Source organism: Stomoxys calcitrans, chromosome 2, assembly GCF_963082655.1.
Source record: "Stomoxys calcitrans chromosome 2, idStoCalc2.1, whole genome shotgun sequence".
Taxonomy (NCBI): Eukaryota; Metazoa; Arthropoda; class Insecta; order Diptera; family Muscidae; genus Stomoxys; species Stomoxys calcitrans.
The window spans coordinates 158576025-158595646 of NC_081553.1; the positions used below are offsets into that span (position 1 = coordinate 158576025).

The following is a 19622-nucleotide window of genomic DNA, read 5'->3' on the forward strand; positions in this document are numbered from 1 at the left end:
AGGCATGGATGACCAAATTCCGACGGAAAAATCATGTGGTGGAAGACATCTTGAAACTAGGTGTCAGAGATTGAAAAAGGAGCACTGATGATCTAGGTGCTTGGAAATATATTTTGAGTTCGGGTAATATGGCAATGTTGTGTCACAGAAGAAGCTGCACAGATGATCTAGGGGCTGTTGTGTCATAGCCAATTACAGTAAAGCAATGGATTAATTTGTACATAATAACGATTAATCTTGATAAAAACGTTTTTATTTGTTCACTTTTGGAGACCCCCTTAAGAAAACAATATCCATTTAAAAATCATTCTATTCATGTATTGATGAACAATAGCTTAGTACATAAAATATATCAAGAAACACTCCATACATTTATTTGCTGTAAACAAGTTCTATACATATCCTATAAAAAACTGAAAGATTAATAAAATTTTATAAAAACAACTTATAAATGCGACAAATACAGAAAATAACATTTCGCTATAACTGTGTTGTTCAATTTTAATCTAATTCGTGTATTTAAATTTTGAATGATGGCGTATTTGAATTAATAAAATGCTATTGTGGAGGCCGACATCGACCTGCAGAATTTCCGGAGAAGTCAATATCCTTTTGTTCAATTATGGGAATGCGATCATCATAAAGGGTTGGAGCTTGAAGTATAATTCCTGCTGTTCCTGCTAATACAGCCAGTGTGAAAATCCATAAAAATAGTCGATCAAGGACCATAGCGACGTATTTCCAATCCTCTTTGACCTACAAAGACACACAAAAATATGGTGTTAAGTTTATGTGATCAAAATTATTAAGTTAGGTTAGGTTGAAAAGCGGGTGCGGATATTAATCCGCCCCATGCCATTATGGACATACACCTAAGCTAGTAATCGGCTAGTTGTGCGCTCTAAAAACAAAAAAATAACCTCGAAAAAAATTAAAGTTTAAGTTTTTTAGGAATTCCGTGCTACTAACAAAATCCTCAATTGTTTTCCTTACCACTTCCAAGATATATTCATTTACAGGTAGTGTCAGTTGGCCAACAACAAAATATTGAGTGCACTATCTGTCAAAATCTGTGATTAGAGCAACCCTGATTTTGTGTATGGTACTAGTTCGCGCCATTCTTCGTTGTTTGCGTGTGTATAGTTCTTACCTATACTACACACATAACCAAGACTCTTTGACGGATAGTGCACTTCGCGAAAAAAATTATACTCAGCTGTTTCAGGTACACTACCTGGTAGTTATGTCATGACCACTCCCATAAGTTGGTTCATGTCTGGTATTTTGCCGCCTAAGTACATGTGTCTTTAAGCCGCGAATGCCGGGAAATGATATAGGAAATGCTCCAACGTCTCATCATGCCCTACACATGCCGCACCGGTTTTGCATAAGTGAGCTCGTAGTCCTATGTGTCCCGTTATGAAATTGAAAGCTATACTGACCTCCTTCTTACTTCTTTTCTGTAATAGCCTCGTCCTTTCATGATCCGCACCACCATCGTCCTACCGACTTTTTCGTTTGCGTCCACGCCCCTTACTCGGACTGCGTCGACCCGAAAAGCTTCGGGTCAACCAAGTTTATTGACGACAGTCCTCTGGCCTTCACTGCCAAATCGTCTGCCCTTTCATTCGCCCTTACTCCGTTATAGCCCGGCACCCAAACGATGTGGATTTTGCCATCTTCTGGAGAAGGTGTTAATCCCTTACACTGCAAGACTGTTTGTGACATACCGTTCTGGTTGTTATTGCTCTTATGGCCATTTTACCGCCCGTGAAGATATTCACACTCGACGTCCTCGCGTTAGCAACCTCACGCATTCTATAATCGTTGCCTCGATTATACCGCGATGGTATGAGCTGCTCCCATACCCAATCCATTCTCCCAACGCCTTAAGTCCCATAGCCACCTCGATTATACCGCGATGGTATGAGCTGCTCCCATCCTCAATCCATTCTCCCAACGCCTTAAGTCTCATAGCCACCTCGATTATACCGCGATGGTATGAGCTGCTCCCATCATCAATCCATTCCTCAATCCAGTGGCTGCCTCATGCTTAATCTGTATGCCAATGGGTCGGATATCTAGAATAGTCTACAGTGCCCTAGGGGGCGTAGTCCTCACCCCTCCGACTATACCCAGACAACATGGTCTCTGAACCTTTTGTATTGTCCTTACGTTGCGCTTTATCTCCATGGCAGTCCACAAAAATACTGAGGCGTAAGTAAGTATTGGTCAAATCACGCCAGTGGACTACCCTCGGACTCAGGCCCCATAGCGAGCCTGCTATATAGACGGACCATATAGAGCTCAACATCTGAGAGCATAGTTGGCTCGGAACCTTACCCCTAAGAAGTATTAAAGGGTAATTTTTTAAGAGCTATAGGAAAGTTTTTAAAAAAAATCGCATTAAATTCAAAAAATTCATAAAATTTTTCTTTGAATCGATAGTATGGTCCATATAATTTAATGTTTTAAGATTATTTAATGCAAATGTTAACCGTGACTGCGCCACAAATGGTCTATCCGATAAGTCCAATTTTGGCATACTCTTTACAACATTTCGGCCGGTATCTCACGAATAAATGTTTCAATGTTATCTTCCAATGCGTCAATTAAAGCGGGTTAGTCTGTATAGACATGCGCTTTAACATAGCCCCACAAGAAATTGTCTAAAGGCGTTAAATCGCACTATCTAGACGGCCAATCCTGACCGGTCCTGAACGTGAAATAAAATGTCCACCGAACTCGCCTCTCAATAGGTCCATTGTTACGCGTGCTGTGTGGCTTGTGGCACCGATTTGTTGAAGCCACATGTCATGCGAATCAAGCTCTTTCATTTTGGGCAAAAAAAAAAAGAAGATATTATCTCACGATAGCGCTCATCATTCACAGCTACGTAACGCTTCGCATCATCTTTGAAGAAGTACGGTCCAATGATTCCACCAGTCCATAAACCGTACCAAACAGTGACTTTTTCTGGATGCATTGGTAGCTCTTGCAATGCTTCTGGCTGATCTTCATTCCAAAATTGACAATTCTTCGTCGTAAAATGGGAGAAGTGCGCTCTTTTAACAGAGCGCGCAAAATTGAATAATTTGTTGTTCGTTTGTAAGACGATTCACGGTTAAATTATAGACCAAACTGAAGATGTTTGACAGCGAAAGAAAACGCGAAACGTGCGTGAGCTGTTTAAACCAGTGTTGCCAAAAAGATAATAGCTAAAAAAATCACCCTTTTTAACTTCGGGTTCATATCCCTTCTCAGTCAACATCCGTAACAGGATATTTATGATGGTCACCCATAGTAGTGGCGATAAAACGCTCCCCTGTGGCGTGCCCTGTGCCACTTTCTCCATTATATTTATGTCATGGGACACATAATTTATCCACCCGCTCCTTAGCTTATGGTTTATCCAGTCTCTAAGCACCCGGTCCACCTGGTACTGGCCTAAGGTTTGGATCAGTGTGTCGGCCCGCACATTGTTTAAAGCCCCCTCGATGTCAATGCATACAGCCATTGTGTTAGTCTTGGCATCGAAAGATTCTTCTATTTTATGCACATCCTCGTGAGCATTTCGCTGGATGTCCTCTTCTTTATCATGGTATCTACAATACGTTCTACAGTTTTGAGTAGATAGGACGTAAGGCTTATAGGTCTGTAGACGCTTGGTGGCGCATAACTTGTCTCGACGTGCTTGGGTATAAAAACCATCCTTTCCTCCTGCCATGCTTTCGGTGTGCATGCAAGTCCTAGGTAGGTTGTGAAAATAGTGGCCAGATGGGCGCCAGATAGTCGGCCTCTTTTTGTAGTAACACCGGAAATATTTCATCAGGTCCAGGTGACTTAAATGGTTTGAAGCCACTCAAGACTTTCTTGACCATAAATTCCGTTATAATAAGCCTTCGATCAGCCTCATTATATAAGATTTCGGTGTCTCCGTGAGTCCCGTCGCAACGTATGGAAAATGGGTCTTCGTTAACAGCCACAACATGTCCTCCGTTGTCTCTGTTCTCACACCCATGACGTCTACTAACGTTTCAGTTTGGACATGGGTTTTTGTTGGCGCCATTAACGCTACCGAACTGTTCGCAGAAAAGCTGCCAGGAGGCACGTTTTGCCGCTCTGGTAATTTTATTGTATTCCTTGAGCCGTGAGTAGTACACATCCCAGTAAACTTCCGCCTTTTTACGACGTGCTTTTTTTGTAAAGTCTGCGGACCTGTTTCCCCAATGTTACGAATCTCCCTGGTCCTTCAGAGTTTTTCTTGGGGTGATTTCTATTCTCGAAGAGGAAAACTATCTTCGAAAGACCCACTATTTCAGTCATAATACTGTCGACATTGTCGTCAATGTCTTCTATGCTTGGACAATCTAAATTATCTTATCCAAGTCTTTTTCTGATGAGTCCTCCGAATTTTGGCCCGTTGGTTTTAAACATGATGTAGCGATGATCTGAGAAGGAGTGCTTCTCGGGGACACTCTGATCCTGAACCTCATCGATCAGATTTTCCGAACATATCGTCACATCTAATATCACCTCCCTTATCCTATTAACAAAGGTAGCGGTATTCCCAACATTAAATGTTATTAGGTCGTTAGTATTAAAGAATTTTGCCAGGGCTTGGCGCCGCTTATTAATGTTGGTACTACCCAACGAAATGTGGTGAGAGTTCGGATCGCATTTCCTGTCTGTTTTGCTTTCCTCACCCACCGTTGCAGCTTCGACGTGGGTGGGACGGATTCTAAATCATGTAGAAAACACCCGATCAAATGACGTCGCCGTTTTGGTTGCATTTGTATCCTACGACCTACATTAACAAGAAGTGTATGTGCAAAATTTCGAGCAGATGTCTGTAAACCTTCGCCTGCAATTGTGATTTCCACTTACGGACGCATATGGCTAGATCAATTTAGAATGTCAGTACAATCAAGGATATATATATACTTTATAGTGTCGCAAATCGATACTTCGAAGTGTTATATACGGATTGACAAGTATACCCTCATGCTATGGGCGTGGGTATAAAAGTTATAGTAATATTTGTATAAAATATAGACAAAACCAACAAAGTATATCAAACTGGCTTACGCCCGTTTGCTTCGCTACCCCGATGCTGCACCCATAGTCAAGGTGAAATATATTCCAATTTTTAAAGCTATGGCTCAATCCTTAAAGAAAATACCATTTTGTACGTTTTAGAACCTAAACACACGAATCTCATAAAAATCCTTCAGCCGATATATACTGTCAAGGTGTAACTGTATCCCAAATTTGAGAGCTTTGGCTCAATCCAAAATGTACGAATTTTTAACAGAACAGTTAGTTTTCGGACCTCTAGCTCCATTTTTAACCAATATTGGTTCCAAATTGTACGAATTTTAAAAAGATCGCAGTCACCCATCATATTTTTCCTAGGGGTAGTTCCTAGTCTCGCAAGCTCGTCCGCTTTACAATTCCCTGTGATATTTCTATGGCCCGGCACCCAGAACAGGTCAATTTTGAACTGTCCAGCCATTTCGTTGAGAGATCTGCTACAGTCGAGGGCGGTTTTTGTGTTCATTTGTAAAACAACTCAACTGGTGTGAAAGGTTGAGAAATTTTTCAAAACAGCATAAGCAAAACGTGTCAGTGTAGACATGGCATTACTGTGAAATTGTTGTTGTAAAGATGCCTCAATTTTCTTTTTTAATTGTGGTCGATACTTGGGGCAGTAACTGGTCCATCGGCGGTGACATTTGGTTAAAGTGATGCTGAATTTTGTACTGCTTGCCAACACACTATTTATAGGCCGATCTCAAAAAGCCTTCAAAATGTGCTTGTCTTTACGAATATCTTAATTTTATAGTGATAGTTTTGGCGAATCAGATTCGGTATTTTGATAATTTTTTTCTTTTGCGCTCATTTTGATTTGCTCTCAAACTAGTTTTATCATTTCAACAGGTTATTGTTCGTGTCTGTCAATTGGTTTTAAATGACTTTTTTATTCATAAAATGTTACGCAAGCAAATTGAAAATTTAAGCAACTATAAATGTTGAATTTTGACCAATTTTTATAACGAGCCATCTTCGTTCTGCTTAAATGATACCCCTAATTTTTTATCCGAAGTTTATTAAAATCGATCGAAATCCGTTTTTGATGGAAAAGACGTTCTTGTTTTGCTCAACGTCCGGTAAAAATGGCACCCAACTATTGCCGTATATATAATTTGCATCATGTCTTTATATTTCCAGAAGTTTTCCTAATTTATTGGAGATAAAATAAGAAGAGTTGGTAGAACTAGAAATCAGAAAAAAAAAAACGAAATGGTTTCGTTTGAAATAATTATTTTAAAATGTAAATAATTAATCTGGGTGATCTTTAAAGAAAAGTCTTTAAAGAAAATGTCATTAACCCATCAAATACGAATGGGTAGAAAATATACCCAAAAACGAAGCTGTCTTAGAAAAAAATCCAGCTGGAGCTAAAAAAAGGAATCCTAATGAAATTTGGATTGCCATAAAGTGGATGACTGACTGAATCTAGTTAAAAACAATTTTTCCCGTGATACAAGGTCATCTTTTGGTGAAAATTGGCTTGTCGAAAGTCGGCAATTTTTTACATCCAATAATATCCAACAACATTTTTTTCTCAAAATTCTTATGATTGAGATTTGTGGAATCCGTTTAAGTGTCTTTTTCTATATTTAAAACATAAATTTATTTATTTATCTATGGATTGGTAGGTTCTTAATAAATAAACTAGGTTACAATAAATAAAAAGTGGAACAAAACAGTGTTTACAAATAAAAAGTGTTAAAAAAAACAGCCGCATGTAATTGAGAATTTAACAAAAAGCACAAATAAAGAATAAAAAAATTGCATAAGCCGTTTCATAAATGTAATCGTGTTTCGTGTGTTAGATTATTCCAAAGACTTATGTTGCTAATATAAAATTGTCGTTCAGACATAAGACTCCGTCTTCTAAAAGGTATTAACTTTCTTCCTCTATCAGATTGGGCAAACCTCAGTCTCTCAAATAAATATCTGGGTTTCTTTTCCACAATAATCTTATGTAAAAATATTAATGATCTGGTATTAAGAAGATTGTTGAAACTAAGTCCAAGTAGAGCATCTACATATCGTGAAACATGCTGACTCCTTTTTAAACCATACACATAACGGACAATGCTGTTAAAAGCAACATTCAATTTTCGGAGGCTCGAAGAATCACAATTCGACAAAAAAATTTCACAACCATATATCAAACCTGGAACTAGGAATGTTTTCGACAGAAGAATTCGAATATTCGAGGTGTAAAGGAGTATGTGATCCATAAAGCACGAAGCTTTTCATAAGTCTGCCCGGCTGCAATGTTAGCATGATCGGATCAGCTCAAAGAACTGTTAAAAACCACGCATAAATTCTTCGCACTAGATACAATATCAATCCTCTGACCATTAATCTAAATATCCGGTTGTCGCATGTTGAAATTCTTGTTTTTGTGAACAACCAAACATTTAGACTTACTTGGATTTAACAACAAACCCAGTCATAAACGCGATGTAGATCCGCATTAAGTTAACTTATGCAGTCGTCTACATTGTCCACAAAGTCGCTTTGACAAATCCGCACGTCATCAGCATACATCATAATCTAACCGTGTGCTAGTTGACGAGGCAAGCCGTTCGCATATAATGAAAAAAGATGTGGACCTATAATCAAGCCTGGGTACGAACAAGAGGTTAGATAATATACTCCCTGCGCATATAGACTGCCGTCTATCGCTCAGATACGACATAATCAGACTCGTTGCCGTTGATGTGAAGTAAAAAAATTCCGTAGTTTCATTCACAAATTCAGGTGATCAACTGTGTCGAAAGCTTTGGAATGATCTAAAAGAACCACAAAGCCAATTTTGTTCTCATCAATGTCATTTCTGATCGATTCAGCCACTTCAACCAATGCAGTAATGGAACTATGATCAGAACGGAAGCCGGACTGTCTTTCTGACGACAGGGTCTCTTGGTGAAGATATACCGACATCTGTCCATGAAGAATTTTCTCGAAAACCTTAGAGAGATAGGATACAATTGATATCGGCCGATAATCAATGTTTGATTTGGGAATGGGGATCATCTTTGCATGCTTTCAAGTAATATGATACACACTGAGGCTCAAAATTTAATTAAACGGGTACGTAAAGTACGGTAGGAGATATGGAAGTAACATTCGTACAAATCTCGGATCAACTCCGTCCAAGCCAATTGCATTTGACTTAACACGCACAAAACTCTCATAAACTTCCTCATGGCTAACACATCTCAAAAGGACTACGGGCATCAAAAACGAAAGTCGGCCCATCATCATCATTGTAAAATTGCGTGTCCGTTTGTATATCGGGTATGCTTACGAGGGACCTGTTGAGTTCATCTAGATCCCTATGGTATCGAGTGTTTGACTTGGGTTTACCCACTCCGATGTCATGTATCACCTTCCACTTACTTTTCGAGCCCACTGCGCAATCATATCTTGAAGAATAATACTCCATTTTAGCCGCATTAATAAAACTGTTAACTTTCCTCCTGGCTTCACGGAATTCTTCTTTCAGCTCTGGAGACTTGAAACGCTTCCATCTACTGTAAGCAAAGTTCTTATCCCCGATAAGCGCCTTGATTCTTGAATTGAACCATGACTTTGTTTTGGCCGAAGCCCTTTTAATCCGTATAGGAACTGTTGCATCATAGAGACGTAAAACGTTATCCGTCATGAAAGCCGTCTGCTGATCCACAGTTAAAAGTGTAAATATGTCATTCCAGTTCACCTGGTAGACCATAGCAACTAAATGTTCATAATTCAAATTACCGTAGATCATAATTCAAATAAATCAGATCATGCTTAGAGAAGCATGGAACAAAAATCAGATCATACAATGATATCTTCAAAGAATTATTGACAAAGAACAAATCTAAGAGTGTATTGACGGTTGACGTGAAATGTGTGGGGTTTGTATTATTGGTGACGAATAGGCCAAGTGTCAACATAGCATCAGTCAGAGTTGAATCTATAGTATGTTTGAGTTAAAGTCCCCAGTGATTATAACATCTGTATAACCCAGTGTGACGGACTCCAGTACAACCTGAAGCCCATGTATGTCAATCATATTATTCGGACGGTAGATACAACCAATAAAAACTTTTTCACGATTTGAAGATATTTCAACAAACACGTATCCTATCTGGTCCCCGAGTTCAGACTTTAAACGAATTCTAGCATTCAGGTTTCTTCTGACATAAATGGCAACACCACCTCCACGACTTCCCCTGTCAGATCTGAACACAGTACATCCATTCAAGTTGACGAGACTGTCAACTATGGAAGGATTAAGCCATGTTTCCGAGAGGCATATAATATCAATGCCTGATCCTTCAAAAATATATCTAAATTCATTAATCTTCCTTACCAGACATTGAGAATTTATGTGGCATATCTTTAAACCATTTCTTTGTCTAGCCAATATTCGAACCAAGTTTTTTGTTTTTTGATCAGGTAAAAAACATGAAAAATTAAAAATTCGGCAGAGCCCGGCCAGGTTCCGAACCTGGGCACACAGAGCAACAGCGAGAACCATTGCCGTTGTCTTAGGGTTCGAAGCCATCAATACAACTTCCAACAGATGAACAAAATCATGTGTAGTACGGAAGAAGTGTAATTTGTCACATATAGAATGTATGTCATTACACAAAAATACATGCATTGGGAAAAGTACAGCTTATAAGCAGGGTCGTCGAGCATGGTTAATGTGGTAATTGTATCAAAGATGCGTTTTCGCTATTAATACGATTCAAATACAAAATACCAACGCACGGTCCTTGAAGCCATCAAACCTAATATGGTTGAAAAATCTTCTAACCAAAGACGAAACGCGCCCATAGTGGTTGGTGTGTGTTGCTATCTTTGGTTTTCCTTTTCCATTTGCATCCCCGAGCATTAAGCTCGTCTCGAAAGAGAAACCAATAAAAATTGTAAAATTTAATGATCTTGCCCTAACAAGCAAAAAACTTGAAAAAATAAATAAAAAATTTCAATAAAAATTTTTTTAAAAACTACATTTAAGTGAATTTTTTGAAGAAAAAATTTCGCGAAAAACTCTCTAAAGACAACCTAACTTCGAGACTATTTTTTAAAGCTGAAATTTCAACGAAATTTTGCATTTTGTGATAATACAGTTTGAATAAAAATTTAAAAATTTTTTTATTATGCTTATCTGTCCCAAACAAAATTGTCTAAAAATTTTTGCTATAGTCAAATTTTAATAAATATTTTTGAAGACAAAATTTTGACCCATTACGCCTGACCCTCGATTCCTTTGTTCGATTTTATAAATTCATAAATTAGGGAATTTATATTGACGTAATATTTTGAACTTTAAAAATTTTTGAAAAAAAAGTATTTTTATTTTCTAAGCCCCTACAACAAAAAAATCATGTTTCTAATATTTTATGATCCTTTATCGAAGAAAGCTGGATTTAATAATTTGGCATAAAATCGCACCTGTTGTCAAAAGAAGTAGAATTATTGTCATAAATTCATATTTGTGATATAAAGACCATCAAATGCAATAATACATTAAAACGGATTCCAGAAATCTCACTCCTAAGAATTTTGAGAAATTTTTCATTCGATTTTTGGGGTATAAAAAATTGCCGACGACAAGCCAATTTTCCCCCAAAACATGACGGGAACAATTGTTATAACTCATTTCAGTCGTCCACTTTATGTTTATTCAAATTTCATTACGATACTTTTTCCTATCTCGAGCTAGAATTTTTCTAAGCCAGCTCTATTCCCAGCAAAAACTCTCATTACCAAATAAACAGAAATGTAAGCTCATTCAAGAACTAATAACTACTGATTTTTAGGCATCGTTTCCAATTACTTTTACATGGCAATGTCCTAGAAGGAAAGTCCTTCCGCACAAGCATACCAATACTTTAAAAATAAGTATTTATACCTAAGCATACAATTTGTTCAAAAATAATGACATATTATTTTAGTTGAACGTTGCTTAAACTACTTAGACTCAAACATGTTCCCCCCTTTCCCCACCACCACGTTCTCAATGCCCATTTTCTTTGAAGAAGACAAATTTTATATGAATAATACAAATAATAAATGAATTTAAAACTTTACCTTCATCGCAGTCGAGAGAGTTGAAAAATTACAAAAATATCACTGATAACATAACGCTTTTATTAAAATTTTGTCTTAAATAATAGGAATGCCCTTATGAATGCCACCGAAGCGTAGAGGTTAGCGTGTCCGCCTATGACAATGAAAGCCTGTGTTCAAATCCTGGCAGGAACATCAAAAACATCCTAATGCTGGCGACATTTGGATAGCAAAATCCACATGAATGTGCAGACGACTTGGCGGTGAAGGCCAGAGGACTGCCGTCAATAAACTTGGTTAACCCAAAGCCTTTCGGGTCGATTCAGTCCGTGTTAAGGGAGTTGGTGGCGAATGTAACACTATTACTGAAAGGAAGTTAGAAGGAGGTCAGTATAGCTATTGGTTTCATAACGGGACACATAGGACTACGAGCTCACTTATGTAAAATCAGAGTGGGAAGTGATAGCATGTGCAGGGCATGCGGGGTAGATGATGAGACGTTGGAGCATTCCCTTTGTCATTGCCCAGCTTTCGCGTCTAACAGATACCGGCACTTAGGTGGGGACACAATATCAGACATGAACAAACTTAGGGGAGCGGTATTGAAAACAATTAAGGATTTTGTAAGTAGCACGGAATTCCTTACTTAAAATTTTCTCTTTAGGGGTTACTTTATAGTTTTTAGAGCGCACAACAAACCGATTACTGGCTTCGATGAATGTTCATAGTGGTATGGGGCGGATTAATATCGGCACCCTCTTTTGAACCTAACCTAACCTAATAATCGATTTGTGGGATGTTTTTGCAATTCAAGTTGTTTGCTCATCACCAAAAAAAAGGTTACCCCCTTAATTAAAGGAACAATGTAAGTGCATTCAATTATTGAAATGAAGGCTATATTCATTTAGTCATTCCGTTTGCAACACATCAAATTATCTTTTTCCGCCCATAAAAACCCCATAAAAGGCGCATTTATTAAAAGATTTTGCTGAAATTTCAACCGGTGAGTTCTTCTTAGTCCCTGTACATCCTCTTCAAATGTGATACCGATCGGATGTTATTTAGATATTGCTGCTATATAGATCGATCTCCTGATTCAGGGTCTTAATGCATTAACAAACGCATTTTTACTTGGTTTCGCAGAAATTTAAAGCACTGAGTTGTATTGAGGGCATTGAGCCTTCCGAATTTGGTCAAGATCGGATCATATTTAAATGTAGCTGCCATATTGACCGACTTGTCAATTAAGGGTCTTATTAAGGTCCATTAACGCCTGGCCCTCGTTGAAATTTCATATAATCAATATTTAGAGCAATTGTTACAATTTTTCTTATTAAAAAAAAAAATTTGCAAAGTTTTTGGAAAAAGTTAAAAAAAAAAATCATTTTATGAATTACTATGTTTTAACAACAAAAAAAAATAATTTTCTTGATGTTTTATAATCACTTAGCGAAGAAAAGTGTATTTTAATGATTTCGACATAAATCATTTTTGCTGTCAAAAGCAGGAGGCTTACCGCCATACATCTATTTTTATTCCATCCACCATAGGATGGTGGTATACTAATTTCGTTATTCCGTATGTAACACCTCGACCCCATAAATTATATAAATTAATTCTTGATCGTTGTGACATTTTAAGTCGATCTAGCTATGTCTGTCCGTCTGTTTGTCGAAAGCACGCTAGGAGGAGTAAAGCTAGGGGCTTGAAATTTTGCAAATTTTTTTTTTGTTATGACTTCTAACAACTATGCTAAGTATGGTTCACATCGGTCCCCATTCTTGATATTCCAATTCGATTTAGGGTTGTCCATCCGTCTGTCTGTCGAAAGCACGCTTACTTTCGAAGGAGTAAAGCTAGGTGCCTGAAATTTTTGCATAAATATTTCTAATTAACTTAGGTCCAATGGGATGGGCAAAATCAGTCCATAACCTGATAATAGCTAGCATATAAATCGATCTCTCTATCTGACTTCTTGAGCCTTTAGTTTGCGTAATTACTATCTGATTGAGCTTTGAGATTTGTTTCGACTTTCAATGTTCACGCTAAGTATGATTTTAATTGGTTCATAACTTTATGTAGCTTCCATGAAAACCGATCGTCCGAATAGACTTCTTGAGCCTCTAGAAGGCACAATCGTAATTTTTGTAATTTGACAAAACTTTTGATCGGGATATTTTTTATGACTTCTAGCAGCCATTACAAGCAGTCAATATCGGCTCAACTTGCTATAGATCCTATGTATGGGGTTGCCTAAAAAGTAATTGCGGATTTTTTAAAAGAAAGTAAATGCATTTTTAATAAAACTTAGAATGAACTTTAATCAAATATATAATTGCCATTTTGTTCGATAACCTTTTGCCATCTTCCTGACAAATTTAGTATTCCACGCTCATAGAACTTCTGGCCTTTATCTGCAAAAAACTGAACCAAGTGCGATTTTATAGCCTCATCATTGCCGAAAGTTTTACCATTTAAGGAGTTCTGCAAAGATCGAAATAAATGGTAGTCTGATGGTGCAAGGCCAGGGCTATATGGTGGATGCATCAAAAGTTCCCAGCTAAGCTCACTCAGTTTTTGGCGAGTGACCAAAGATGTGTGCGGTCTAGCGTTGTGCTGGTGGAATATGACACCTTTACGATTGACCAATTCTGGTCACTTCTCCTTGATGGCTGTATTCAATCTGTCCAATTGTTGGCAGTAAACATCCGAATTAATTGTGTTTTTCCTTGGAAGCAGCTCAAAATATACCACACCCTTCCAATCCCACCAAACAGACAGCATAACCTTCTTTTGGTGGATATCAGCCTTTGAAGTGGTTTGAGCTGGTTCACCATGCTTGGACCATGATCGTTTTCGACTAACGTTGTTGTAAACAATCCATTTTTCATCTCCAGTTATGAATCGTTTTAAAAACGGATCGAATTCATTGCGTTTAAGGTGCATATCACAAGCGTTGATTCGGTTTGTTAAATGAATTTCTTTCAATACATGTGGTACCCATATTAAAATTGACGCCAAACAAACAAATGTAAACAAAATTTCGCGCACTTTTTTCTAAAGCAAGCTAAAAGTAACAGCTGATAACTGACAGAAGAAAGAATGCAATTACAGAGTCACAAGTCGTTGAAAAAATTTGTCAACGCCGACTATATTACTACTATATTACTGACAATTACTTTTTGGGCAACCCAATATTTTGAAAAGTCATTCAAAGAACATGTACCATGCAATTCATGGTGTAGGATATTCAGATTCGGCCCGGCTGAATTTATAACGCTTTTACTTGTTTACTCTCAAATACCCTTAATTTTAGTCAAATATTGTCGTTATTGGTCTATATATCAATTTGACTGGATTTGAGGATGTGAACCTTAGGCACCCTACCCGTGCAATGGTTACCAAATTTTTGTTTTAAGGTAACTATAAGAGGGCAAAACAAATGTTTAGCTTGAATCGCACAAACCACCTCCGAGATCTGGCGTTTTTAAAAATTAAGACAATGAGGAGTTCTTTTTGGGGGTTGGGATAGCCCCTCAGACCTTTCGCCCCAAATATCTATGACTTGAGTCCCATATTGGCATTATCGGTAAATACGTACAGGTTGGAGGGTGTTCTGGAATCTCCAAACACTTGGCCTCAAAATTGGATATCAGATTCGTGTTCTACTTTCAAATACATGTCTTTTGAGTTCCATATTGTCATGATGGTTTAATAGGTTAATTACCTATTTGAGGTGGTTTTTAGGAGGCAAAGTGCCACCTAGATACTCGTACACAAATGTTAATGCCATATTTAATAGATTTCGAATAACTTTCATTTGAGTCCCATATAGCCATGATCGGCTAATATCACCTTTTGAGAGCTCTAGGGGGTCGCCCCGACCCCCTATTACTTGAACTTAATTTTTTTATGCCATATTCGTAATCTAATACCCAATATATTTCGTTTGAGTCTCATATTGATATGAACGTCCAATATGTCTATTTGAAGGAGTTTCGGGGTTGGAGCGGACACCAGGGTACTTGAATCCAGTTTTTTATATCATATTCGTATTCTACCCCCAATACCTTTTATTTGATACCCAAATTGTCCCAATCGGTCCATTTTTTATTTCGGATTATTTTTTGGTTATTTTTCCCAGTTAATATAAAAAAAATCGAAGCTGTCGGCGGCAAAAATCCACCTGAAACTAAATCCATGTCGACTTTTTTGAATTTTCGACATTTTTGACTTTCATTGTTGTTGTTGGTTTAACAGCTTAGACCAATGTATTTTTATTTGTGGGTTCTTTTTCAAAACAAAACAACAAAAACACTTAAAAGAGTCTAAGCATTTGTGGGGTGTTAAATGTATCATGGGGCGGGCTGCAACGATCGCGATTTCGGCCTTTGCCAGAGGCCTCGTCAGACTGCTATGCAACCAAAGGATTACATGGTAGAAGCATGCCCTTTGAATGAAATGTTGGGTCTTGTTATTCAACCTCTTCTTATAGCGCAGTAAGAGAAAGTCAACATCTTTTCAAAAAGACATCTAATATCAACAACACACACAAAGCTAAAAGACTTGTTATCCAGACAAACTTCGCTTGCCATAGAATAACTTTTCAATATGAGCATAGTAGCTACATATTTCTGGACGTGCTGATCGTTCCTTCATTCATTTCTTTGCGCTTCTTTAGTTTGGTCACAAACATTATTTCCTTTTCGACTTTTTTTTAGCCTTACGATTATTCCAATTTTTTTATGCAATAAAATTCAAGTTTGATTTTTCGACTCTTTTACACAAAAAGTCGATCAATCGATTAATCGACTTTTAGACCGCAACAACAACGACTGAACTGTGGTGTTAATACACATTGGGTAGGCTACCATGATCGCAATTTCGGGCTTACCAAATTATCGAAACAAAAATGAGTGTGGACACTATATACCCCTAAAAAATATTGGGATATTAACATACTAAGTTTCGCATGAAGATTTCATTTCGAAACATTCCATGTCAATGAGTGCAATTCGATTAAAGTTAAAGCTCAATAATAAGGGGCTTCCTCTTTTATGCCGAGTCCAAACGAAGTTAAAACATGGCAGGATACCTCACATATGTAGCCAGCATTAGTAAGGAGATAACCACCGCTGAATATTTTTCTGATGTTCACACCGGGGTTTGAACCCAGGCTTTCGGAGTCATAGGCGGATATGCTAACCTCTGCGCCAGGTTGGTCTCCAGAATATGTAATATATAATTTTTAAATTTTCTTTAAAATATTTATGATACTTTAAACTTTTTACTTACTGCATTAAAATCTTGTTGTTTTAGCAAAAATGTTCTGCTTTTCCATTTTCCGTTACAGTATATTAACTATTTATTTACAAAACTAAATTGTCGGTTTATATCTACTCCATAAATAACAAATGGCAAGTAAGGAGCTTCTGATAAAATTGATTGAAGTTCAAGGAGCTCAAGTTTTCATTTGTTCTTACTTACCTTGGTTGAGTCTTCTAGCAATCTTGTATGCTCCGCTATAAACTGAACACAAAAACAGCTGCGATGAACACGTGGTGGACATTTGCTATGCGAAAATGCAGGATTTGCAAGTATGGGACTTTTTATGCCAGATGGTCCAATTTCTAAGTCAGGGACCGCGGTCATATCATCTGACTCCGATTGCGTTATTGGTGGTATGGGTCCGTGAATTTGGCAACTTCCCCCAAATGGTCCTGTGGCAGTGAGACTAAAATATTAGAACAAAAAATTTTTTGTTATAAAAACATATATTTTTTTACATAAATCGTGCAATATATAAAAAAGTAAACCAAACAAGTAACATGTAAAAATGTGTTAAGTTCGGCCGGGCCGAATCTTGGGAAACCACTACCAAAGATTCTGCGAAAAATTCACAGAAAATAAAGGCAGTGCGGGGGTAGTTGGTTTGATTTCCTTCAGAGGCCTTGGTCTGTCGACACTGTGGTATCACAATGGACTTAAAAGTGAGTATACAGAAAAAATTAAAAACATGGCTCAATTAAGAAATTTGTTCATTCAATTAAAAAATTCGCTGAAATCGAACCTATAAACGAATTTGTATTATTGATTAACACTTTTGTAATTTTGATTTATTTATTTGGATTTATGACAAACTCAAAAATTCAATTAAAGCAGTTATTAACTCAATAAAAAAAAGTATTTGAAAGTTGCCTCTTCTCTCAAATAACATTTTTACCAACTTTATAAAAGGTAATAGTTATAATATTTTGCATTATTAAATTATATTTTATTTTATTGGATAAAATTGCTGATACATGTAATATATTGATTTAAAATATTTATTTTTTAATTTATATTTTCTTAAAGAAAGAAGAAAAAAAAATTGCCCTTCCTTATGAGTTTCTCTTCATTGTCGTGGATACAGTCTGTAAGAAGTACAATGAACGAAGTAATTTATAAACATATTAAAGTGAATCGTAATAAATATCAATCTTAGCATTTTGCGCACACTACCACGAAATCTAGATCCACATGAAGGAATACTGCATTTGTTATCTTTCGTCATCAGCGCCATTTAGTCTCTACAGGGATAATAACATATTAAAATAAAATAATATTTATAAATACCACATCTATACCTTCTTCCATGTCCTTAAATTGGTTTCGTATCTATTTCATTTGTTCACATCCTAATTTGTTCAGCTCTACACTATTTCAGGATAACACTTTTAAAAATATATTGTTTTTACTTAATAATTATTATTTAATAAATTATTTTATTTTATTGAGGTATAAATAAAACTTTCCACACTTTCCATTTTTCTTGATATTTTTTTGTCTAACCCACGCCACTATGTGTCTGTCTATAATAGAAACTAGACATACACTTGGCTCATTCGCACTTCTTCGCATTACATATGAATGAAAGAGGACACAACAGAACACAGAAATGAATACTCAAAATTTGTATTATTAAATAACAATTTAATTCGTACAATTAAAAATATGTTCAACGAATGTCTTCTTTACCAATCAGTTGCCATGATACAAAAAAAAGGATTTCAATGTCAAAGATATTTAAAGGAATTAACACCCTGTTTGAAAGTTTTTTTTTATAAGTCAATACCATTTTTAATGTATGTAAAGGACTTCCATTCTAACCAAATCTACCTAACCTCACACAAAATTAACTTGATACAGTTGATGTGCATATTTGTACTTCACGTACCAAATTATAAATATATATAAATTACGCTCTGTAGAGTCTCAAGAAGTATAATCAGGAGATCGGTTTAAAAGGCAGCATTATCAGGTTATAAACTGATTTGGACCATTCTTAGCACAGTTAGTGGATGTAATAACAAAACACCTCGTACAAAATTTCAGCCAAATCAGATAATAACTGCGCCCTCTAGGGGCTCAAGAAGTCAAGATCCGAAATCGGTTATATAAGAGCTATATCAAGTTATGAACCGTTTTGGGTCATACTTGGGACAGTTACTTTCCACTTTTAGCAAAATTTCCGCAAATCAGATAAGAATTGCGTTCTCTAGAGGCTCAAAATTTGGACTGATATGGCCCATTTATAATCCTAATCGACCCACACTAATAAGTACTCATGCAAATTTCAAGTGCCTAGCTTTATTCCTTCGAAAATTAGCGTGTTTCAACAGATGGACGGCTTAGAATGTCATGACAATGTTGGGTCTGAGATCAATATTTCGATGTATTGCAAACGGAATGACATCCTATGATGGAGGGCATACAAGAAGGTAAAAATTATAGAAATGTGAAACAATGAAGTTATATCCGTTTAGAATTGAAAATCTACGAAAACTCGTTTTTTTCTACATTTACTGTTATAAAATCACATGATGAAGCGGCATATAAAACCAAAGGCATTTTCGTTTGAAATAAGCTCCAACAAAGCCCAATTGGTACGTCATAACCCCTGAATAATTTTGGTGTATCACAGTGTAATTGCGGTTTTTATGTGCTCAAGACCCAAATCGGTAGATCGGTCTTTATTGCAGGCATCTTCTTCTTATATATAAACATTAATTTGTGTTTGTTTGTAGATTTGTTTGTTTGTGTGTTCCTTATAGACTCAGAAACGGTTGAACCGATTTTCTTGAAATTTTCACCCCGTGGTGGAAATAGGGTACTAAATTTTTTGATATCTGAAGGGAGGGCGGACCCTCCCCCTTACCCTAATTTTCAGAAACGCCAGATCTCGGAGATGGGTGGTGCGATTTAAGCAACACTTTGTGTGCTCTCATATAGTACCCTAAAAATAAAAATTTGGTATCCAAAATTCGGATGGGGTACCTAGGTGGGCTGCCCCACCCTAAAACCTACCAAACATTTAGGATATTCAGGATAAGAAAACGTATCTGATATCCAATTGTCGGACCAAGTGCTAGGGAGAAAACCCCAAACCCCAAAACACCCCTAAATCGGACATATTTACCGACCGTGGCAATATG

The 19622-nt window shown here is 36.9% G+C and overlaps 1 protein-coding gene across 1 annotated transcript in view; it reads right to left on the reverse strand.

Annotated features, from left to right (window-relative positions):
- Positions 1-296: 296 nt before the first annotated feature.
- LOC106084234 (acetylcholine receptor subunit alpha-like) overlaps positions 297-19622 on the reverse strand; it is a 245542-nt gene continuing 226216 nt past the window's right edge. The window contains exons 9-10 of the mRNA XM_059361670.1: positions 16636-16882; positions 297-756 (exon numbers count right to left, since the gene is read on the reverse strand). Coding sequence (XP_059217653.1) covers positions 559-756; positions 16636-16882 — 445 coding nt within the window. The 3' untranslated portion in view covers positions 297-558. The remainder of the gene's footprint in view (positions 757-16635; positions 16883-19622) is intronic.